Below are 24,990 nucleotides of genomic sequence, written 5' to 3'. Positions count from 1 at the left end.
TTTTGAATTATCTATGAAATATCAAATTCCAGTATTTGTTTACATAAAAAATAATCTGTACATATCTATGTATGCAGTTTGTTGTGTTGATTGCTATACAAATTTTCTCTTGCTATAGCAATATTATATAATAAAGACCTGTGAAACTTCACTGCTGTGAGTGTTCATCATGCATGTGCCTGGGCTTCCATGCTAACAGCTCTCTCACTCAAAAGTCTGGGGGATGAAAATTGAGCTGTCTGGACTGCTCTCAGCTGTTACATCTAAGCACTGCAGTTCTAGTTTACATGATTCTCATTCCCCTCCAATAATAGAAAATTAATCTGAATGTGACTTTCTCATGGTAGGAGAGTAGATGCTTTCTAATGAAGTTGCTAATGCAACACACAGAGCCCTGGTGGCTTAGAGGTAAGGAGTTATGCTGCCATCTCAAAAGTATGTGGCTTGACTCCATCATCTGTTCCACAGGAGAATGATGGGAAATCAACTCCCATGTAATTTTCTACCTCTGAAAACTCACTAGAAGGAATAGTAGTTGGAAAATATTGACTTGGTGATAGAACTGAAGCCAGAAATAGAATAATTGAATTTTCTATTTATAATTATTTATTCATTGTAACTACTTTTTCTAAAAGACACAAAAAACAACTTTTCACATGGATCTCACCTGATGTGCTAAAATCAGATTGACTACATTTGTGGAAGAAATCATTAGAGAAGCTCAATATCAACAGTAAGAACTAAGTCAGGGACCGACTGGGTTAGATTATCAATTACTCTTATGCAAGTTCAAATTGAGGTCAAAGAAAATGAAAATAAGTCCAAAGGAAGCAATTCCATCTGAATTTCATGATCATCTTAAGAATAGGTTTGCGGCATTAAACACTAATCAAAGTCAAGGATAACATCCATAAAGAAAGCAAAAAGTCATTAAAAAAGCATAGGAGAAAGGAAAAAAAATCACAATGGATGTCAGAAGAGACTCTAAAGATTGTACTGGAGCATCAAGAAGCCAAATCTAAAAGAAAACATGTCAAAGTGAAAGCTGAATAGATGATTTCAAAGGGCATCTCAGGAGTACAAAGGAATGTAGTACAATAGAATATTCAGAGAACTGGAATTGAAGAATAAAAAGAGAAGACCGTGATCTGCATTTCTCAAGTTGAAAGAACTGAAAAACAAATTTAAGCCTCCTGTCACAGAAAGATGCTATAGGCAATATATTGAATGACCCAGAAAGCATCAAAAGAAGATGGAGGAATACACAGTCCTTGTACGAGAAAGAATTGATTGACACTAGAAAAATTTCAGAAAGTACTATATGAACAGTGACTAGGGATGATAGAAAGAGAACTGATGCCTTTGAGCTGTGATGCTGGAGAAGAGTGTTGAATGGACTGCTAGGAAAACAAACAGGTTTGTCCTGGAGAGGGTGAAGCCGGAATGCTCCTTGGAGGCAAGGATTCTGAAGCTTCGTCAGACATACCTTGGGCATGTTGCAAAGAGGGACAGTCCTTGGAGAGAGACATCATGTTTGGGAGAGTGGCGGGATGGCGCAGGAGAGGAAGACCCTCAATGAGATGGATCAATTCTGATATGTTTTTCCCCAGCCTTTGATTTTGCATCTTATCTTTCTCCTTTATTAGATGTGTCTCTTGTAGACAACATATTGATATGCTTTGGTTTCTTATCCATTATGCTACTCTTTTTCTCTTAATTTGCCTTGGGCCCAACAGCAGTATTTCCTCCAAAGTACCTGAATGGCAAACCAGAAAGCCTTTTGTTCCTTTCCAGAAATGACATCTTTCCCCAGCTTGAGCTGTCCTGGCCTCTTCTGCTTAAGCTATACAGCAAAAATTTGGTATAGCTATACAGCAATTCCCCCCCGTGTACCCATGATAATGATGCTCCTAGTGCTGAACAATGGGGGTGGCAGCTGGGTGGTGAAACTGCAGCTTTCAACCTGACAAGCAGTGGTTCTGTCACCATCCTTGGTGTCCTTTAGCAGATTCTGGGAAAGTGGTGGCTGGAAGATGCTTCCAGACTGGCCATGGTGTCTTGCAGCAGACCCCGATGAGCTGCATCTCATGAGATGAGTTGTCTCTCTTCCCCCCTTTCTTTTTTTCTTCTCAGTGCTCTAGTGCAGTATTTAGAGTCTCTTCTGATATCTACCTCAAACTTTTCTTCCTCTTCTGTCTTTGTAATGATCTTTTGCATTCTTCATAAATAATATTCTTGATATCCTCTCACAGCTCATCTAGTCTCCACTCTTCACTCATTAGTGTTCAAACCCTCAAATCTATTTTTGAGATTTTTTTATTATTATTATTCAGGAGGGATAGACTCAACATCAAATTTTGGATCTTGTGGATTTGATTTCATTTTCTTTCGTTTCGGTTTGAACTTGCATATGAGTATTTGATGATCTGTTCCACAATCAGCACCTGGCCTAGTTTTCACAACTGATGTTGAGCTTCTTCACTGACTCTTTCCACAGATGTAGCCAATCTGATTCCTATGCAGACCGTCAGGTGAGATCCATGTATATATTTGCCGTTTACATTTCTTATAAAAGGTGTTTGCAATAAATAAATAATTTTACCTCCAGCCTGGTTTTGGTCACCAAGTCCATGTTTTCTGACTACTGACTCTTCTCCTTATTCCCAACTTTTGCATTCTAGTCACCCATTATTACTGCTAGTGTAACTTGGTTGCATGTTTTATCAATTTCTGAGTGCAAATGTTGCTAGAAATCATCTATTTCCTCCTCCATGGCTCTTGTTGTTGATGAATATATTTGAATGATAGTGGTATTGACAGGCTTTCTTTGTATGTGTTTGGATATTATCCCGTCACTTACCATACAGTATTTCAGGATGGATCTGGAAATGGTCTTATTTACTGTGAATGTGACCCTGTTTTTCCTCACCTTTTCTTTTCCAGCATAGTAGATCAGATGATTGTCTGATTCAAAATGTGCCATGCCAGTCCATCTCATTTCACTAATGCCTAGGATTCACCGTCTTTGAGTTTCATTTACCTCTTAACAATATCCAGTTTACCAACATTCATGCTTCTCACATTCCACGTCCCAATTACTAATGTCTACTTGCAACTGTTAGCCAATCAGAGGGCTCATCCTCAGGTCTGATATCTGCTAGTCTAATTTAAAAGTGCTCTATTGTGCACTCAAAAGTCTGTTGTTTCAAAAGTAGATAGCCAAGCCATCTCCCTAGTCTGCCTTAATTTAGATGTTCAGCTTAGATCAATATCTGGGAGACAAGCATTTTGCCCAGAAGTGTTTGTTCCCCACCTCATCATCCCCACTTTGGTGCCTGTTTTTTCCCCACCCTTGCCCTACTGTACTAGCATCAAATTCTTCCAGCATCCATTTCAGTCCCTCTCGCCCTCCTCTCCCACACTTCCACTCCTCTCTTTCTGACCTTCATGCTGCCTGTTCAGTGCTCTTATCTCTCCCCACAGCCAAGCCTAGATATGGTTCCTCAGAGTAACAGACACTTCTGTGATGCCAGTCTGTTCATTTCCTTAGGTTTTCAAATTTATCGGAGTGTAGTTTTTTTTTCTCATAATATTCTGATATTATTGACTTAATTTCATCTGGCTCTGTTGTGATGTCACCACTATAATTCTTATTTGAATTTTCTGTGTCTTCTCGTTCTTTTCATTTAAGTTTGCCAGTAATTTTTCTATTTTATTGACCCTTTGAAAAAAAAAACAGTGCCTTGTCTTGTCAATTTTTGAATTGTTTTCTATCTGATTTATTTTAGCTCTTGTCCTTAAAATTTCCTTTATCTTAGATACAATGGGGTTATATTAATGTTCTTTTTATATTTTATGGGAATGTTGAGGTAGGTCATTATTTTTTGTTTGTTTCTTTCTTTTTTTTCCAATGTGTTTGCCTGTTCCTATGAAATGCCCATGAGTACTATATCCCAGAGGATATATCCCAAAGGATAAGCCAGGCTGTATTTTCATTATAATTTGTTTGTCTCTGGTGTACTGCCTTTATTCATGACTTCTATTCATTCTTCCATTATTTATACCTTCTTCCATAGCTGTTCCTATGACTCTGTGTCAATCTATTTCTTCTGCCTCTCTGTCTCTGGGGTATTCTGTCTGTAGTATTCTCTGCTTCTTAAAGAGAAAGCTTATTGTTTTTCACAATGTTTAAAGTTGTCTGCTACTTTCTTGACATCATGTGAAGTTTCACTTGTAATGTGTTGGGCATTTTCTCTTTTGTCCACATAGGTTGTTAACAGTCCTTTAGGGTGTTATTTATTAGTTGCAGATTTAAAGTTTACCCTTTATGAGAGAGCGTATCTCTATGCCAGGAGTTCTCTTTGGGCCTCTGCAGTGATAAAGATCCTCTTTTTCTAAGGTCCTTCAACTTTTATATGAACTACATTGTATCCTTGTAGGAATCTTCCCTGACTGCTTCCTACCTCTTCTAAAGTTTTCATTGTCTTCGTGGTGCTGATGAGCACAGCCACCAGGGATTACCTTATCCCAGAAGGCTACTACAGTTTCTCTGTCTTGTGTGAAGTCTGGTATAGGTCCAGGGAGCAGGGCCCTCTATCCATCCACCATCTCAGTTCTCACATATAGTTTTATGGGGATTCCTCCAGCCTCTGCTCACATTGTCTAAAGTTTGGAATTATCCTTGGTGGTGCTGATTAGCACAACATCCAGAGAACAACTTCCTCTGCAAGGCAAATACACTTTCTCTTTCTCATCTTTTGATTTCTTGATCATTGCTACTGTGTATGTTAATAGTGGCTTCATGTAAGTTAACAATTTTTCTTTTCTATCTATCATTATACTGTTTATTGGCTCATTGGTGAGGATTTTGGTTTTCTTGTTGCTGAGATGTAATCTGTATCAAGGGCTGTAGTCTTTAATCTTCTGCAGCAAACCTTTCAAATCCTTCTTAATTTCAGCAAGTAAGGTTGTGTAATCTGCATAACACAGATTATTAATGAGTCTTCCTCCCATCCTGATGCCACATTCTTCTTCATAAAGTCCAGATTCTCAACTGATTGATTCAGCATGCAAATTGATTATGTATGGAGCAAGAATACAGCACAACACATAGATTTCTTGATTTTAAACTATACAATGTTCTCTTGCTCTTTTCAAACAACAACATCTGGATATAATATAGTCTTCACGTGAGCATTACTAAATGTTTTGGGATTCCCATTCATTCATAGACTAAAATGTGCTGATTAAAGCCATGCCCTTTTCATTTACTTCCTGTGTCTGAAATTTGGACAATGAATTAAGAAAACCAAAAAATATTCTATGCCTTCGAATTGTTGTGTTGAACATACTATGCACTGCCAAAAACACAAACAATTCTTTCTTGAAGTAAATTCAATCAGGATCCTCCTCAGTAGGAAGAGTGATGAAACTTCATCTCACACATTTTGAGAATATTCACAGGATAAACCAATCCTTGGAGAGAGACATCATGCTGGGAAAGGTGGAAGATCAGGGAAAGAAGGGAATATTCTCACCAAGTGGATTGACATGGTGACTGCCACAATAGACTTGAGTATTATAGAAATAATGAGGATGATGCAGGATAAGGCAAAACTTAGATTTGTTGTTCATAGAGTTGCTGTAACTTGTAATCTGTTCAAATGTACCCAACAAGAGTCATGCCATTTTCAAAGGACCCATTCCTTTCTTAAAGGCATGATAGGAATTCTTTTTTATTATTGCATTTGCCCCAAAGCTAATCAATGCAATTATTATTCATACTCATTACAATAAAAACTAATTATTCTCATTGTAAAGATAGATTATCGCATGGTGAAAATGTTGCAATGTGAATATTCAGCTCAGAAGATAATTGCAAGTAACCAAGTTGATTTTAGGGTGTGCCCGCATTAAATATGCATGACATTTGCACAGAAAACTCATTGTCATTTTCAGCCATTGAAAAGTTGAAAAACTTTTCCTAAACTAGCTGTATAGTCAGATGCACAGATTTCCTTCACCTTTGCACTTGAGGTTAAAGGAGACAAAGTAAACAGAAATAGTATGTAACAGGTGTTTTAATTGGGATATGCTGTGAATAAGAAATGTTTTAATTGGGATATGCTGTGAATAAGAAACAGATCTTGGCTCTCTGCTCCTTGTCGATCCAGGTTGCCCTCTCTTCTTGTGCAGCCTCAGCCGCATCCCTGAGACACGATGGTGAAGGTCGGAGTAAACGGATTTGGCCATATTGGGCGCCTGGTCACCAGGGCTGCTTTTCACTCTGGCAAAGTAGATATTGTCGCCATCAATGATCCCTTCATTGACCTCAACTACATGGTCTATATGTTCCAATATGATTCCACCCACGGCAAGTTCAACGGCACTGTCAAGGCTGAGAATGGGAAGCTGGTCATCAATGGGAAAGTTATCACTATCTTCCAGGAGCGAGATCCCACTAACATCAAGTGGGGTGATGCTGGTGCTGAGTATGTTGTGGAGTCCACTGGTGTCTTCACAACCTTGGAGAAGGCTGGGGCTCACTTGAAGGGTGGTGCCAAACGGGTAATAATCTCTGCTCCTTCTGCTGATGCCCCCATGTTTGTGATGGGCGTGAACCATGAAAAGTATGACAACTCTCTCAAGATTGTCAGCAATGCCTCCTACATCACCAACTGCTTGGCTCCCCTGGCCAAGGTCATCCATGACAACTTCGGCATTGTAGAGGGGCTCATGACCACAGTCCATTCCATCACTGCCACCCAGAAGACTGTGGATGGCCCCTCTGGAAAGCTGTGGTGTGATGGCCGTGGAGCTGCCCAGAACATCATCCCTGCATCTACTGGCGCTGCCAAGGTCGTGGGCAAGGTCATCCCTGAACTGAATGGGAAACTTACCGGCATGGCTTTCCATGTCCCCACCCCCAATGTGTCAGTTGTGGACCTGACCTGCCGTCTAGAGAAATCTGCCAAAGATGATGACATCAAGAAAGTAGTAAAGCAGGCATCAGAAGGGCCCCTCAAGGGCATTCTGGGATACACTGAATACCAGGTTGTCTCCGACTTTAATAGTGACACCCACTCTTCCACCTTCGATGCTGGGGCTGGCATTGCCCTGAACGACCACTTTGTCAAACTCATTTCCTGGTATGACAATGAATTTGGCTACAGCAACCGGGTGGTCGACCTGATGGTTCACATGGCCTCCAAAGAATAAGATCCCCTTGGACCACCAGCCCCAGCAATAGCACTAGAAGAGAGAGAGAGAGACCCTCAGCTGCTGGGGAGTCCTTGCCCCAACTTGATCCTCCCACACACTGAGAATCTCACATCCTTGACACAAGTTTCCATCAAATCCCCCTGAGAAAGGGGAGGGGCTTGGCGAGCCCATCTTGTCATGTACCATCAATAAAGTACACTGTACTCAGCCAAAAAAATAAAAAAAGTAAGAAACAGATCTTGCTTCTGCTACCTGAAGCCATATTAAGTTTGTTGTGAAGAATCATGTGTAGAGCTATTAAGTAAAAATGGAACTCTGGGCTTCAAGAAAAGACTTCAAGAATCTGCAAGTTGGTTAGGATTCATAATAACTCTGGAGAATCTTTGAAGAAAGCATCTTCTTCCTTCTTAAGATTCACCAACAAGTGGGCACAGCCAAGAATGTTATTTTCCAACTTTCAAAGGGTCTTTGAGAATGTATCTCCCTAGAGATAAGCAGTAGCCATTCTTCATGGCTAATCACTGTGTCCCAGAGCATAATTACTATTTTACTCTCTTAACATAAAATTGCCCCATATGAAACTCTACTTTCCCTAACACTGTTATACTTTCCAAACCTACTCTCCGGTGTGAAAATAACATCATTAGCCTCTCCTTCATGAGCTTGTGTACTCAACTCCACATATATATTTAGTCTAATTCATTTCCATTAACAAAGATTTCTTTCTCAGTCAGGATCCTTGTTTAGAGATGATTTGCTGTCTTACATTTGAAATCTAGTCCTCTCAGCTATGACTGTGGTGGGAAACAAGTAAAATTATAAAGATACATAGTACTAAACATGATAGCTTGGTTGGTCTATTTTAAAGAGTGGTCTTAGGTATATTTAGTTTCCCTGAGTAGATAGAGTAGAACATATATAAAATCTTAACTTCCAATGTAGCATTAGTTTAACCATTGGATGTCAAAGTGTTAACTGTTTTTGAAACATTTTAGGCATTCTCTTCATGACTGCATCTGTTCTTAAGAGAAACTGACGAACCAACTGATGAGTCATACTCAATAACGTAAAAGTTACTCTTTTTTAAAAATAATGATAATATGTAAAAACACTGGAGTGTGATAATCTAGTTTAGAATATAACTGTCATTAAGTAATTAAAAGTAGAAACATGAGTTAGAATTTCAAAGACTATGGATTGTCTGTGTAACAGTTAATTTTACTTTAGCACATCATATGGAGAATCAGTGTCTTAAGTTTTAATGTAATCATTGTTATCTTTATGCATTGATTTTCACTGTACTCTTAGGGAGAGCCCCTAAAGAATGAGCAGAGAAAAAAATTAAGATAAGAACTTCTTATATTTCAATAATAAACAAGAATTCATGACTAATTTTTTAGGATTTAATGGTGTTATGTTGTTTTTCTTGACAGAATTAATCTGTAATATCCTGGAAAAACTGTGTAAAATGTCTTTAAGAAAAGGCGTTAAGGTGCACTTTAGACAAAAAAGGTCTTATGTATTGTTTATCTAGAAGCCGTACACCCTGCTCCCTGTTCACCAACTTTAATTACTTCCATGTTCTGTGTGTTTCAGAATCACAACAACAGCAGCATGCATGATGGATCTAAGGAGGTATCCACTGGATGAGCAGAATTGTACTCTGGAGATTGAAAGCTGTGCGTATCTTTATTTGTGGTTCCTTATTGTCAATTTGTGTTGTAATCTTTATTGTCTTTATTTAAGCTATTTACCATGCCATACATTTTCTTGACATAATTCTTAACCATCTTAAACATTCAAGGTTTTATTCTCCACCTCATTAAGTTTATTGACATTTTAAAAAAGAGGTTTAGACTCTGAATTCTGAATAGAAGAATTCTTCATTCTATTGTGGTTGTGAAAGTGTGTTTGCTTTGCTGAGACAGAAGAAATTCAGAGTGACTAGTCTTTGACATTGATGCCTTTGAGCTGTTGTATTGGAGAAGAAGAGCACTGAATATCCCATGGACTTCCAAAAGAACAAATATGTCTTGGAGAAGGTGAAGCCAGAATGGTCTTTGGAGGCAAAGGTGATAAGGCTTCTCCTCACATATTTTGGGCATGTTGCTAGGACAGGCTATTCCCTGGAGAGGGACACAATGCTCAGAAAGGTAGAGGGTTGATGAAGGATAGGTAAACTTTCAACTAGATGACTTGACACAGTGACTGCTGCAATGTGTCAGGAAGTGTGAGGATGGCACAGGATAGGACAAGGTTTGTAGGGTTGCTGTGGGTCATACTCAACTCGACAGCACCTAACAACAACATCTGTAGATTTTCAAAGAAGAGAAAGCAAGCTTGGATATGCAGTTTTATTAAAATACGTCCCATCATGCCTGAGTGACTGTGCTACCTCTGTGAGACTCTGACATTCAGAATAAAACTCATTTAGTATCATGGATTCACTTCTACAAGCAAGCTATTTTTTACTTTCAGTAGTTATCTTGAATTTGAGAAATATTCATACACTTTATTGATAATTAAGTATGGAGTACTTCTTTGTGAGCCATAAGAGCTGCATCTATATTAATAACAGTGAGTGTTCCATCTGCTCCCTGGGTTCCATCTACAAGCATGTCTAATGCTGTTTTGTTATTGTTGTCTTTTATCTTAGTCTACCATAGGCCAAGATTGCTCTAGTGGCCTAGTTGGTAAGGAATTGTTCTGCCAACTCAAAGGAAGATAACTAGAATCCACCAGCTGATTCTCAGGAGAAAGATGGACAATCTTCCATACACTTTACAACCTCTGAAAAATAATGATTGATCAGCAATAAATCAGATCTGACTTGATACTACATAACAACAGTAACTCATTAACTCATTTATAATCCATTTCAGTCAAACAGGGTCTTCATAGTATTTATACTAAATGTTGGGTTATCTATTTTAATTATTATTAAAATAAATAAGTAACTTTTACTTTCTAGTGCCCTTTTTGATGCAGCCATACTGAAAGGTGAGTCTATCCATGCAAATTAATGCACTGGAAAATTCTAGTCAGACCCTAGGAGCCCTTCACTGATGGAAAATTGAACCAAGAAAGTAGCAGAAGCCACAGGGAGTAGGCATCTTTCAGGCCTAGCTAATTTGTCTTGTGTCAAAACTCAGACATCTGTCCCATTGTTATATTATATGAGCAAATCAGAGTATGTTACAGAGATAGAGCTGTGATACTACCCCACAGATGATGCCTCCCTGGTGTTTCTAATGTACTATTGGCTACTTGGAAGAAAGATGCCCAACTACTCCTCCTCTTGTATGATTTACAGGCTCTGACAATCTGCTGAAGTGTCAGCTATGAATTGACTCTTACTTGGCAGCAATGAGTGAGTTTTGAGTGTCTTAATAGCTTCTATGGATAAAGTTGAGTACTCTTGTCTTATACAAGTAGAGTCTGCACATCAGACCTTATTGTTCTATGTACTTGTTCTCAAGAAGCACTGGCTAAATGATTATTGCATCAACATTGAACACTATACTAAAAGCTGTATTGGGAAGTACTCTTCCTTTGGATAGAATCATTTGTCAAACCACTGATAGCTAAGATTATTCCAGCAAAAGACCTATATAAAATTGTCAAGCCTCATGGTCAAAAGCATCAGAGGTAATCATTAGACAGTATAACTTACTTTTGCTCTTCGAGTTTCTTATGATATCAAACATTCATGGGTTGAGTTCACTGGTAATGTGTTAACTTTGCAATAACTTCTTCATTGCTATTTTAAAGACAAAACAAAATACACCAGTCACAAACCTTTTGCTTTGAGTTGACTCATGATGGTCCATTTCTACACATTATCTAGGCAAGCTCTACAATAGACTTTATCAGTCAAACTTTTAAGCAAAAAAATACAATATCTCTTAACCTATCAAACTTTTAGTACCAGTTCAGTATGAACTGCAACTGAAGTAAACATTGACATTTAAAAATTAGTCCTTCAATGATAGAAAGATAGACTGAGAATTCTACTTCCTATATGTTGTTGTTGTTATGTGCCATTGAGTCACCTGTAACTCATAGCAACCCTATGTACAACAGCCCTAAATTCTGCTCTATCCTATGCCAATCTTATCATCTCTGACACAATTACCCCCTTATGACAGTCACTGAATCAATCCATCTCATTGAGCCTCTTCCTCTCTTGCACTGTTCCTCCACCCTCCCATGCATGATGTCCCTCTCTATGGACTGGTCCCTCCTTTCCACATGTCCAATGTATGGCAGGCAAAACTTCAAAATCCTTGACTCCAAGGAACAGCCTGATCTCACCCTAAGACAAACCTGTTTGTTCTCCTAACAGTCTATGGTATTTCAATACTCTTCTCCAGCACCACAACACAAAGGCATCAATTCTCCTTCTATCATCCCTTGTTATTGTCCAGCTTTCTGATGCATAGCAAGTAATTGCAAAGACTATGGCCTGGATCAGGCACACCTTAGTATTTTCTTTTTTTTCTAGAATTATATTTTATTAATTTTCATAAACATTTACAGAGATTTTGGGTTTCCATTCATTCATTCTTGCACTATTCTCTCTACCCTCCTCCCAGTTTGTTCTTGTCCAAATGCCACAGTGCTTGTCAAAGCCAGTTCTGATTAATCTTCTTTGTCAGTGTGTCCTTTGCCATTCCCTATCACTCCTCCCTGAGAGAGACTTCACCCTGAGTCATAAGGAAAAGGGGGTGGCGTATTCTCTTAGCTACTTCCTGCTGAAAAGGGACGCTGTGGGTTTCAGGGTGAAGATCTTCTCTCACTGCTCTAAAGGGCCCCTTTGGCAGTAGGAAACACATAGACTATTATGGAATTGATTTTGGAATTTAGATGCACTCTTATTGATTGTGCTTGGCCGTACATGTTCATATCCTTGAAGATGTATCATGGGGGTGTTGCAACCTAGAAGACACAAATTTGACTAACAAGTTATAAGTACATGAGTCAAAAATTATGGAAAAGTAAAAGAAAAGATTCTTTCATTGTTTTACAAACCCTCCCCCAGGTCCCCTCCACCATGTAGCCCTCGCTCTAGTCTCCTGTGATGACAGAAATACCTAGTTATATATCTCTTTTAAACAGTTTTCTCCCTCCTCTGTTTCAGTGCAGTATACATTATTGAACCCATCTTACTCAGTCTCTCCCCAACCCCAAGGACAGTCCCATTCTACAACAGTGGCATCATGTAATATTTGTCCTTTTGTGACTGAGATATTTCACTCAGCATAATGTTCTCCAGAGTCAACCATTTTGAATAATATTGCATGAGTTCCTTGCTTTTTAATGCAGCATAGTATTCCATTGTGCGAATATACCACAGCTTCTCTAGCCATTCGTTTGTTGATGGGCACTTAGGTTGTTTCCAACTCCTTGCTATTGTGAACATAGCTGTAATACCCTGAAGAGACCATAGCTGATATCCAAGCGGATATATGCACACCCATGTTTATTGCAGCTTTGTTCACCTTAGTATTTTCTAGAGGTGTCTGACAGGAGACTTTCCCAATGCAATTTCGTCTTTTAACTTCCTGGCTGCTGGTAACAAAAATGTTGATTGTGGAGCCAAGCAAACTAACACTCTTAGCAATCTCAATCTCTTCACCATCTACCATAATGCTGCCAATTGGCCCAGTGATAAGAATCTTTGTTTTCTTGATGTTGCACTTCAGTTGGTATTGAAATCTGTAGTCCAAGACCTTCTGCAGAAAGTGATTCAGGTCCTTCTCAATTTAAGAAAGCAGGGCTTTATTTCTTTTTCACTGCTTACAGTTTCCTTAGACTTGCATTGACACAGAATGATGATGTTTACTGTACCCTATATTCCTGCTTCTCTGTCTTCTGGTAGATGGATACACCACAGATGACATTGAATTTTACTGGAGAGGTGGCGACAAGGCTGTCACTGGAGTGGAAAGAATTGAGCTACCACAGTTCTCCATCGTGGAACACCGGCTGGTCTCAAGAAACGTTGTCTTTGCCACAGGTGAGTCCTATCTCCACTCTTGTTACATGAGGCCAGAATCTTATGAAATATGTTTTAACTGACTTACATTATCAGGTCACCCATGTCACTCAATAATGTATTAACACCTTGCACCTTTTCTCCATAATTCAAGGCACTATCACATTTCCATGGATGGAAAGGCTCACTTGAGAAAGAGATGCCCTCTAATGCTAGTTATTTAAAAGTTAAAAAACTAAGAGTGAATATAACCAGTTAATATTTGGTAACACAGGAATGTCTTGTTTTTTAGCAGAAAAGAGATAGATTGCTCTGGGGATAAGAAGGAAGTAGGAAGAAGATAACCAGACAAGTTGGGAATGTCTTCCAAGAAGTGAACCACCTTTTCCATCTTCTGAGGTAGCAGTCAGCCTGATGGTAGAGGACCTGGTCCTGCCCTCAGCAATTGGGTCATACACAGTCATAGTTAATTCTGTAGACAAGATCATCTTTTCCTGAAAGTCTCTAGTGAAGACTGACTTAATATGGCCAATTGTTATCTTTGTTTCAATTATCCAAGGATGTTTTGTTGTTTTCTGCTCTGTGCTTGGTGAAACTGAGGAGGATGTGAAACAGTTATTGCAGAAGATAAAAACCTACAGCCTACAATATGGATTATATCTTAATATCAAGAAACCAAAGAATCTCACCACTAGATAAATAGCCATCATGACGATATGGAGAAAAGATTGGAATTGTCAATTATTTAATCATTGTTACCAGCAGTGAAGAACTCAAAAGACTTATAGCACTGGGAAAATCTACCATCAGGGCCCTCTCCAAAGTACTGAAGAGCAATGATGCCGGCTTAAAGACTACGGTGTGCCTGATTCAAGCCGTGGTCTTTTCATTTGTTTACTATGAATCTGAGAACTGGACAATGAATAAAGATAACAAAGGAAAGATCAATGCCTTTGAGTTGTGGTGTTAGAGAACAGTGCTGAGTGTCCCATGGACTACCAAAAGAACAGATAAATATATCTTGGAGAAGTGCAGCCAGACTACTCCTTAAAGTCAAGGATGGTGAACATACTTTGAGCATGCTGTTTGTTGTTGTTTTTGTTATTGATTACCTTTCAGTCAAGCATGACTCATAGTGACCCTATGAACAGAAGGCCTGAAGCTCCTCTACAACTATCAACATTTATCAAAGTTCACAGAGTTTCCAGAGACATATTGTTTAGGAAGTGGATGCCACTCCAGCTTCCAAACCTGTCATAGTATGTTATTGTTGTTATGTGCCGTTGAGTCCCCCATGATGTATAGTGACCCTATCTATGGCAGCTCTGAAACCTTCCCTGTCCTGAGCCAGTCTCTCTAATTCTAACCCATCGCCCCTATTGTCCCAGCCACTGCATCAATCCATCCCATTTGAGGTCCTCATCTCCCATGCTGTCCATCTACATGATAACTTTCTCCAAAGACCAATCTCTCCTGACCACATGCCCAAATTAAGTGAGGCAGAGCTTCAAAATCCAAGCCTCCAAGGAGAAACCTGGTTTCACCTTCTCCAAGACAGACCTATTTGTTTTCTTGGCAATCCGTGGTATGTTCAAGACTCTTCTCCAGCACCATAACTCAAAGGCATCTATTCTTCTTCTGTCATTTTTAGTTATTGTCCAGGTCTCCAAAGCATAACAAGTAATTGAAAAAACCATAGCCTGTATTAGGCACACCTTTGTATCTAGGCTGATATCATTGCTTTTCTGGAGAGGTCCATGACAGCAGATTTTCCCAATGCAATTCGTCTTTTGAGTTTCTGACTGCTGATTTCAAGAGTGTTAATTGTGGACCCAAGCAAGCTGTAATTACTAACAACCTCAATCTCTTCTCCATCTATCATGGTGTTCCCAGTTGGCCCAGTAGTGAGAATCTTTTGTCTTCTTGATGTTGAGCCTTGATCCACATTGAAATCTACACTCCTTGACCTTCTGCCACAAGTGCTTCAGATCTTCTATAGTTTGAGCAAACAAGGTTGTGTCATCTGCATATCATAGGTTGTCAATGAGTCTTCCTCCAATCCTGATGCCACACTCCTCCTCATAAAGCCCCACTTCCTGAATGCTCTGGTCTGCATACAGATTGCAAAGATTAGGGGGACAGGATGCATTCATGTTGTTAGGAGAGGTTATTTCTTATTAAAAGAAGTCATGCATGGAAAGGTGGAGGGTCAGCGAAAGAGAAGGAGACCAGATATATTGGCACAGGGGCTATAGCAATGAATTCAGAGATGATGAGAATAGCACAGGATATGGCAGAGTTCAGATCCGTTGTTCATAGGGTTATTATAAATAATACTCAACAGCATTTAACAACAACACTGTAAGATAAATAGCTGCTGTTTTATTAAGTAGCATCTGTATTTTATAATGTGCAACACATTCTCTGCAGCTTTGTATTCTTAGTGAACACTGTGTATTGTCATTGTCAACGTAATTTATAAAATGTAAATTATTATAAAGGCCACACCCATAGTCAAAAGTGTTATTGTACTGAGCTAAACTATTATCACTTCCTCCTGTAAATTCAGCTGAACAATTGACCAGTGATGTAAATAAACTTGTACTATGATGGTATTCTTGAAACCATGTCCATACTCTACAAGCTTGCGGCTTCAGGTTTGACCGCTTGCGGCCTACAACTTCGTGCTACCTTTTACCTTGGTAAGCAGCAATTGATAAAATACCAATTGAAATATCTCAACAAACAGATGCTTCCCTGGACATGTTTACATAGTTGTGCCAGGAAATCTTGAGGATATCTACATTACTAGAAAATATCTATATTTATTACCATTTAAAAAAAGTGGAAATTGTCAGACAATATCACTACTATCACATGCAAAAAAGGTACTACTGAATATTATTTTTAAAAAATGACTGAATCAACAGAGAACTTCCAGATGTGCAAGCTAAGTTTGAAAGAGATGTGGCACTAGAAACATTGTAGCCAATGTCAGAGATATCTTGGCTAAAAGCAGAGAGTACCAGAGGAATGTTTGTATGTGTTTCATTGGCATTTGACTGTGTGGATCACAGCAAATTATGACTAACCTTGAGAATAATGCATATCCCAGAATATGTACATGTTGTTGTTGTTGTTGTTGTTATGTGCCGTCGAGTCGTTTTCGACTCATAGCGACCCTATGCACAACAGCCCTAAACCCTGCTCTATTCTGCGCCAACCGCACTGCCTCTGACACACCCATCCCGATTACCGCAGTCACGGAATCAATCCATCTCATAGAGGGTCTTCCCCTCCCACGCTGTCCTTCACCCTCCCAAGCATGATGTCCCTCTCCAAGGACCCATCCCTCCTGGCAACATGTCCAAAGTATGTCAGATGAAGCCCCAGAATCCTTGCCTCCAAGGAGTAGCTTGGTTTAATCCTCTCCAAGATAAATCTGATTGTTTTCCTGGCAGTCCATTGTACATTCAGTACCCTTCTCCAGCACCACAGCTCAAAAGCATCCACTCTCCTCCTGTCCTCCCTAGTCATTGTCCAACTCTCTGATGAATAACAAGCGATTGCAAATACCATGGCCTGTATCAGACGCACCTTAGTCTCCAGAGAGACACCGTTGTTCCTGAGTACTTTAGAGAGGTCCCTAACAGCAGACTTTCCCATCGCGATACGCTTTTTGATTTCCTGACTGCTGGTGCCAAGAGTGTTGACTGTGGAGCCGAGCAAACTAAAGCTGTGAACAATCTCAGTCTCTTCGCCATCCATCCTGACACTGCCAATTGGTCCAGTGGTGAGAATCTTTATCTTCTTGACATTGAGCCTCAGTCCATACTGAAGGCTGCAGTCCTTGACCCTTCACAGCAAGTACATGAGGTCCTCCTCAGTTTCAGCAAGCATGGTTGTGTCATCTGCATAACGCAGATTGTTAATAGATCTTCCACCAATCCTGATGCCACAATTCTCCTCATAGAGCCCAGCTTCTCGGATAATCTGCTCTGCATACATGTTGAAAAAGTATGGAGACAGGATGCATCCCTGGCGTACACCCTTGCCAATTTTGAACCATGCAGTGTTAACCTTCTCTGTTCTGACTACTGCCTCTTGGTCCAAGTACAGGTTTCGCATTAGCACAATTAAATGTTCTGTGATTCCCATTCTTCTCAGAGTCAGCCACAGTTTGTTATGATCCACACAGTCAAATGCCTTTACATAATCAATGAAACACAGATAGACTTTCTTCTGGTATTCCCTGCTTTCAGCCAAGATCCATCTAACATCAGCAACGATATCCCTAGTACCACAACCCCTTCTAAACCCAGCCTGGACTTCCGGCAGTTCTCTGCTGATGTGCTGTTCTAATCATTTTTGGATGATCTTCAGTAGAATCTTGCTTGCATGTGAAATCAATGACACTGTTCTGTAGTTTCCACACTCAGTTGGGTCACCTTTCTTTGGAATGGGAACAAATATAGATCTCTTCCAGTCAGTTGGCGAAGTGGTTGTTCTCCAGATTTCTTTGCACAACTTGGTGAGCACATCCAGGGCCACATCTGTTATCTGAGAAATCTGTACTTGGACCAAGAAACAGCCATCAGAAAAAAGCAATGAAACACTGCATTCAGAAAATTGCTGCATTTCCAGTAGTCAGGAAATAAAAAGATAAATTGTGTTGGGAAAATCTGCTTTAAGGGATCTATCCAGAATACTGAAGAACAATGTGTCTTAGTCAGTCTAATGACTGAGGTGCGCCTGGTGCAGGTACTGATCCAGTTACTGGCTAAACATAATAAAGCTAGGCAGTGAATATAAAGGAATAGAAAAAAATTAATGCCTATGAGTTGTGGTTCAAAATCAGGAAAGGTATACATCAAGGATGCAGCCTGTCTACAGACATTTTAATCTATATATGGAACAGCTCATTAGGGAACCTGCAGTGTATGAATGTGGCATCAGAATTGGAGGAAGATTCATCAACAACCTGCATTACACAAATGACACAACTTTGTTTGCTGAAACTGGAGATCTGGGGCATTTGTTAAAGAAGATCAAGGACTGCAGTCTTATGAAGCTAAACATCAAGAAGACAAAAGATTCTCCTCATTGGGCCAATTGGCTGCTTCATGATAGAGAAGAAATTGAGATTATTAAAAATTTCAGTCTTTGCACCATCACTCAGGAAATCAAAGGACTGATTTTATTGGGAAAATCTGCTGTCAGAGACTTCTCCATACTGTTAAAGAGAAATTAATCTTAGACAGTCTAGAGACTGAGGTGCTCCTGATCCAGGTCATGGTCTTCACAATTACTTGTTATACATCCAAGAGCTGGACAGTGACTAAAGATGATTGAAGAAGAATTGATGCCTTTGAGTTATGATGTTGAAAAAGAGTCTTGAACGTAGTATGGATTGCCAGGAGAACAAACAGGTCTGACCTGAAGAGGGTGAAACCAAGTTGCTCCTTGAAGGCAAGGATTTTGAAGCTCTGTCTCACAAACTTTGGGGATGTTGCCAGGGAAGACCAGTCCTCAGAGAGGAACATCATGCTTGGAAGCATGGAGGGACAATGCAGGAGAAGACGACACTGGATGAGACGGATTGACTCAATGACTGGGGTAATAGGGGTAGGTGTGCTGAAGACATGTGATTGGCTCAAGATAGTGCAAGATTCAAAGCTATTATACTGTCCTTGAGTCACCTGTGATACATAACAACAAAACAACAAACCCAAATTTTCATTGATTGTTATCGTTGTTATGTGTCACTGTGAGTATTAAAACTCATAGTGACCCTACAAACAATAGACTTGAACTTTCCTCTATCCTGCTTCATCTTCACCATCTCCTATATGCTCAGGGGCATTGAGCAATCTTTATGTCAGTATATCTTGTTGGGAGTCTTCCTCTCTTTTTCTGAACAAGATGTTTTTTTCCTCAAGGACGGGCTCCTCCTGAAAATCATGTCCAAAGTATGTGAGATGGAGTTTCACCAAAGACACACTGATTGTACTTCTTGCAAGACAAACTTCTTAGTTCTTTTGACAGTCCATTGGATACTCTACTGTTCCTAACAGCACAGTTCAAGGTCATCCTTATTCATTTCCCAACTTTCAGTTGCACAAAGAGTAATTGAAAAGACCGTAACTTGAATTAGAAACACGTTAGTCCTTAAATTGATGCCTTTGCTCTATAGCACTTTGGAGAGGTCCTTGACAGCAGACTTTTTTTCAGTGCAGTACCTCTTGTTATTTCTTGACTTCTGCTACCATGGACACTGATAGAGAGTCCAAATAAGGTTAAATCATTGTTAACTTCAATCTTGTTTCCATCTATCACAGTGTTGCCTATTGGTCCAGTGGTGAGGACTTTCATTTTTCTTGGTGTTGAGAGTACTTCATCCATATTGAAGTCTTTGAGCTTCTGCAGTAAGTGCTTAAAATCCTCTACACTTTCTTCAAGTTAAGTAGTGTCATATGCATAATCCGGGTTGCTGATTAGTCTTCCTCCAATCTGTATTCTTCCTTATATAATTCAGCTTATCTCATGATTTGCTCAGAATACAGATTGATAAAGGAGAAAGGAGAAAGGTTACAACCATGATGCACACTTTTCCTGGCTTTAAAACACACTGTGTTCCTTTGTTCTTTTTGGACAATTTTTTGGGGGGAAAGAAAACAAATATGGATCTCTTCCACTCAGTTAGGCAGGTAGGTATCCTTCCAAATTTCTTGGCATAGAACACATCCAGGGCTGCATCTATTTGTTAAAAATGTCAATTGATACCTGGGGCCTTGTTTTCTTGATAGTACCTCCAGTACAGATGGAAATTCTTCCTTTTAAGAAAAATTTCTACTAGTTTATTTACAAAATTCTAATACATTGCTTTCAAGAACAAATTCTTTCCATTTCCCTCATCCCCCCAACTAACAAATTGTACAACCCCATGATTAACTCCCCCCCCCTGCACATCCTCATCCCTCTGCTTGCAACCTCTCCCACTCCTCTTGGATCCTTATCCTCAATCGACAATACTAATTTTATATGAAATTTATCTTGGTGGGGCTGAGTTAGTACACACAGCATAATGCTCTCCAGACCCTCCCAAATTAGGTAATCATTTACAAAGTCATTGCTCCTGCTTGCTGCATAGAATTCCATTATGTGAATGTATGCATAATATACACTCAATCCATTTATTTGTGGTTGGACTTTTGGGCCGTTTCCATGTCCTTGAGATTGTGAATAACGATGTTATGAATATTGGTGTACAAATCTCCATTTGTGCCTCAGTTCTCATATTCTTTGGATATATTCCAAGTAGTAGAATAGCTGGGTCATATGAAATTTCTATATTCAGATTTTTGAGGAAACCGCAAACTGCCTTCCAAAATGGTTGTACCATTTTATAATCCCACCAATAGAAATAACCTAGTTGAAAAATGGGCACAGGATATGAACAGACACTTCACCAAAGAAGACAGTCAAATGGCACACAAACACAGGAAGAAATGTTCAAAAATCCCTAGCTCCAAGAGAGATGAAAATCAAAACAACTATGAGATATCATCTCACCCAAGTAAGAATAGCACAGTTGAACAGAACAGCCAACAACAAGGGGTGACAATTTTGTGGAGAAACCTATTCACTGTTGATGGGAGTGTAAAATGGCACAACCACTATGCAAGGCTATATAGCGCTTTCTCAAAAAGTTGCAAATAGAAATACCATTCGACCCAACAATTCTACTACTGGGAATATAACCAAAAGAAACCATAACCACCACCCAAGCAGATATATGCACACCCATGTTTATCGTGGCTTTGTTCACAATAGTAAAGAGTTGGAAACAACCTAAGTGCCCATCAACAAATGAATGGAGAGAGAAGCTGTGGTATATTCACATAGTGGAATACTAACCCGCATTGAAAAACAAGGAATTCATGAAATATACAAAATGGGTGACCCTGGAGGACATTAGGCTCAGTAAAATATCTCAGTCACGAAAGGACAAATATTGCATAGTGCTACTGTTATAAAATGGGACTGATATCTGAGTTGGGGAAAGACTGAGAAAGATGGGATAAATTATGTATACTTCATTGAAACACATGAGGGATAGAACTGTTTAAAAAAATATTAGGTATTATTGTCATGAAAGAAGTCCAGAATGAGAAGGCTGCATATTGGAGTGGACTTGGGAGGAGGGATTGTATCACAATGAAACAATTTTACTTTTCAAAGAGAAGAGCAAATTAGGGGGAGGAGTGGGCAGGGAGAAAAGTGCAACAATTAATGAATGGAAATGTAACGTCTCTGTAAACTTTCATTAAAATTAATAATAATAAAAAAGTGGGGGGGAAAAGAGTTTCTTTCTCACCACATCCTCTCCAACATTTATTACTTGCTGCCCTGATTAACTTTGCCACTGTTACTGGAGTGATATGGCACCTCATTGTGGTTTTGATTTGCGTCTCTCTTAGAGCTAGGGATTTTGAATATTTCATCATGTGTCTGTTTGCCATTTGAGTATCTTCCTCTGTGAAATTTCTTTCAGTGTTTTTTGCTCATTCTGTAATTGGGTTATCAGTCATTTTCTTGTGGAGGCTCAAGAGTATTCAGTAAATATCTGTTATAAGACTCTTATCTGAGATGGTATTATCCAGAAATAGACCCATCTATCTGTGGTCAACTGATACTTGGTAGGGAAGTCAAAGCTATTAAATGGGAACATGATAACCTCTTCAAAAAATGGTTCTGGCAAAACTGGACTTCTACTTGCAGAGAGCTGAAACAGGATCCACATCTCACACCATACCCAAAAATTAACTCAAGGTCAATCAGGGAGTAAATCCCCAAACTATAAAATTCCTAAGAGACAAACTGGGATCAAGCTTGGAAGCGCTAGTCCAAGGTATAAAGAGACTGCCAAATAAAACCAGAAATGCACAATCTGAAGAAGATAAAATTGATACATGGAACCTTTTAAAGATTAATTCCTTGTGCACATAAAAAACTTTTTCCTACAGGGCGAAAAGAAAACCTACCAACTGGGAACAAACATTTGGCAACTCTTCTTTCATCATTGGTTCTTGACCATCTGGTACTTCCTGAATGTTACAGTGCTAACCAATTATTCTTAGTATACTGACATTGTGTATTCCCTCCATCTTCTTTTGATGCTTCCTAGGTCACTCAAGAATTTACCATAGAATCTCTCAGTGTTGTAATTCCAGACTAGAATTTGCTTTTCATTTTGTTTCATTTGAGAAATGCTGAATGTGCTTTCCTTGTTATTCTCCAATTCCAGTTTTTGTACATTTTGTTATAATCCTCTGCTTTGTCCTGTTGGACTAATTTTTCCTGGCCTGGGCTCTATGAGGAGAAATGTGGGATCAAGATTGGTGGACGATTTATCAACAATCTGTGTTATGCGGATGACACAACCCTGCTTGTTGAAACTGAAGAGGACCTGAAGCGCCTGCTGCAGAGTGTCAATGACTGTAGCCTACAATATGGATTGAGGCTCAATGTCAAGAAGACAAAGATTCTCACCACTGGACCAATCGGCAGCATCAGGATGGATGGTGAAGAGATTGAGATTGTACACAGCTTTAGTTTGCTTGGCTCCACAGTCAACAATCTTGGCACCAGCAGCCAGGAAATTAAAAGGCGCATTGCCATGGGAAAGTCTGCTGTTAGGGACCTCTCCAAAGTACTGAAGAGCAATGGTGTCTCTCTGGAGACTAAGGTGCATCTGATAGAGGCCATGGTCTTCACAATCACTTGTTATGCATCAGAGAGTTGGACAATGACCAAGGAGGATAGAAGGAGAATTGATGCCTTTGAGCTGTGGTGCTGGAGAAGAGTATTGAGAATACCGTGGACTGCTAGGAAAACAAACAGATTTGTCCTGGAAAGGGTTAAACCTGGTGGCTCCTTGGAGGCAAGGATTCTGAGGCTCCGTCTAACATACTTTGGACATGTTGTGAGGAGAGACTGGTCCTTAGAGAGGGACTTCATGCTTGGGAAGGTGGAGGCACAGCGCAGGAGTGGAAGGCCCTCTATGAGGTGGATTGATTCAGTGACTGGGATAATTGGGGTGGGAGTGTCACAAACAGTGCGATTGGCACAGGACAGAGCAGAGTTTAGGGCTGTTGTACATAGGGTCGCTATGAGTCGCAAGCGACTCCACGGCACGTAACAACAACGACTTACAAAGTACATATACATTGTGTTTTATACTAGTCTTCATTCACGTTGTGTTTTATACAATCTCATGCCTTACATTTTGTAAAATTAACCACCATGGAACCTTGCCAATCATTACCGTTTCTTTTCATCCAGATCCTTCCTATTTCTTTTCCTCCCTTCATCCAACCACCAGACTGTGCAACCCTGTGGCTTCACCTCTATCCATCCTCAACCCTCTCCCTCCCTTGAGTCCAATATATGTTTTACTAGTTATTCTTCTATTTTTGCAATAATCATCTCAGGCAGCTTTTGTCCTTATGAGACTGTGTTAGTTCACTCAGCATAATGCTCTCCAGCTTCTACCAAGTCACACAGTATTTTTTTAAATTGTGTTTCCTGAGTGCTGCATAGTATTCCATTGTGTGAATGTACCACACTTTCTAAATGCCTTCAGTTGTGCTTGGACCTTTGAACTGTGTCCGTGTTCTCGCAATGGTGAATAGCACTGCTGTGAACATTAATGTCCAAGTTTCCATTTGGATCTCAGTTATAATTTCCTCGGAGTATATTTCTATTAGTAGCTGGGAATAACTGGGTTATATGGAGGTTCTATGTTCAACTTTTTGAGAAAATGCCAAACTGCCTTCCAGAGAGGTTGCACCATTTTAGAATCCCACCAAGAGTGTATGAGAATTCCCACCTTTTCACATCATCTCCAACATTTATTACTTGCTACACTCCTAAACTTTGGCACTGCTACTGGGGTAAGAACTTATCTCATGTAATTTGGATTTGCATCTTTCTTATTGCAAATTATTTTAAGCATTTTTCTCTGTGTTTGTTGGCCACATTAATATTTTCCTCTGGGAAAACTCTTTCCATGTCATTTGCCTATTTTATAATTGGATTTTTAGTCTTTTTCTCCTGAAATTCCGGGAGTATTCTGTAAACTTTTGTTATTAGACCCTAGTCTGAGATACTTTTGCCAAATGTTTATTCCCAGTTGGTAGGTTTTCTTGTCACCTTGTTGGAAAATATTTTGGTGAGCACAGAGATTTAATCTTTACAAAATCCTGCTAATCAATTTTATCTTCTCCAGATTGGGCATTTCTGGCTGTATTTAGCAGTCAGTCTCTTTATACCTTAAACTAGGCATTCTAAGCTTGGCCGCAGTTTGTCTCTTATGAACTTTTTTGGTTTGGGGCTTTATTCCCAGATCTCTGTTCTACCTTAAGTTAATTTTTTGGATATGATATGAGATGTAGAACCTATTTGAGCTTTCTGAAGGTAGCAGTCCAGTTTTGCCAGCATTGTTTGTTGAAGTGGTGATCATTTCCCCAGTTGATACATTTTATTTCTCGGTCAAATATCACTGATCATAGGTAAGTGGGTTAATTTCAGTGTTCCTAATACAAAATATTACAATGATATGTGCAAGGAGCTGGAGTCAGAAAATAAAAAGGGCCAAACTCACTCAGCATTTCTTTTTTTTTTTAAATTTTTTGCTCGGCATTCCTTAAGCTCAAGGAACTGAAGAACAAATTCAAACCACGAGTTGCTATAATCAAGGATGCTTTAGG

The 24,990-nt window shown here is 39.4% G+C and overlaps 1 protein-coding gene across 2 annotated transcripts in view; it reads left to right on the top strand.

The window, feature by feature from the left end:
- GABRB3 (gamma-aminobutyric acid (GABA) A receptor, beta 3) overlaps nucleotides 1–24,990 on the top strand; it is a 484,556-nt gene that overhangs the window by 369,889 nt on the left and 89,677 nt on the right. For both annotated transcript variants that reach the window (XM_006898584.1, XM_006898585.1), the window contains exons 5-6: nucleotides 8,818–8,900; nucleotides 13,103–13,240. In XM_006898584.1, the coding sequence (XP_006898646.1) occupies nucleotides 8,818–8,900; nucleotides 13,103–13,240 (221 nt within the window). The remainder of the gene's footprint in view (nucleotides 1–8,817; nucleotides 8,901–13,102; nucleotides 13,241–24,990) is intronic.

Source organism: Elephantulus edwardii, unplaced genomic scaffold, assembly GCF_000299155.1.
Source record: "Elephantulus edwardii isolate Elephantulus edwardi_28Jun2011 unplaced genomic scaffold, EleEdw1.0 scaffold00234, whole genome shotgun sequence".
NCBI classification, from domain to species: Eukaryota; Metazoa; Chordata; class Mammalia; order Macroscelidea; family Macroscelididae; genus Elephantulus; species Elephantulus edwardii.
Note: the sequence above shows the minus strand (reverse complement) of the source record. Positions and strands in the feature narration are given on the sequence as shown.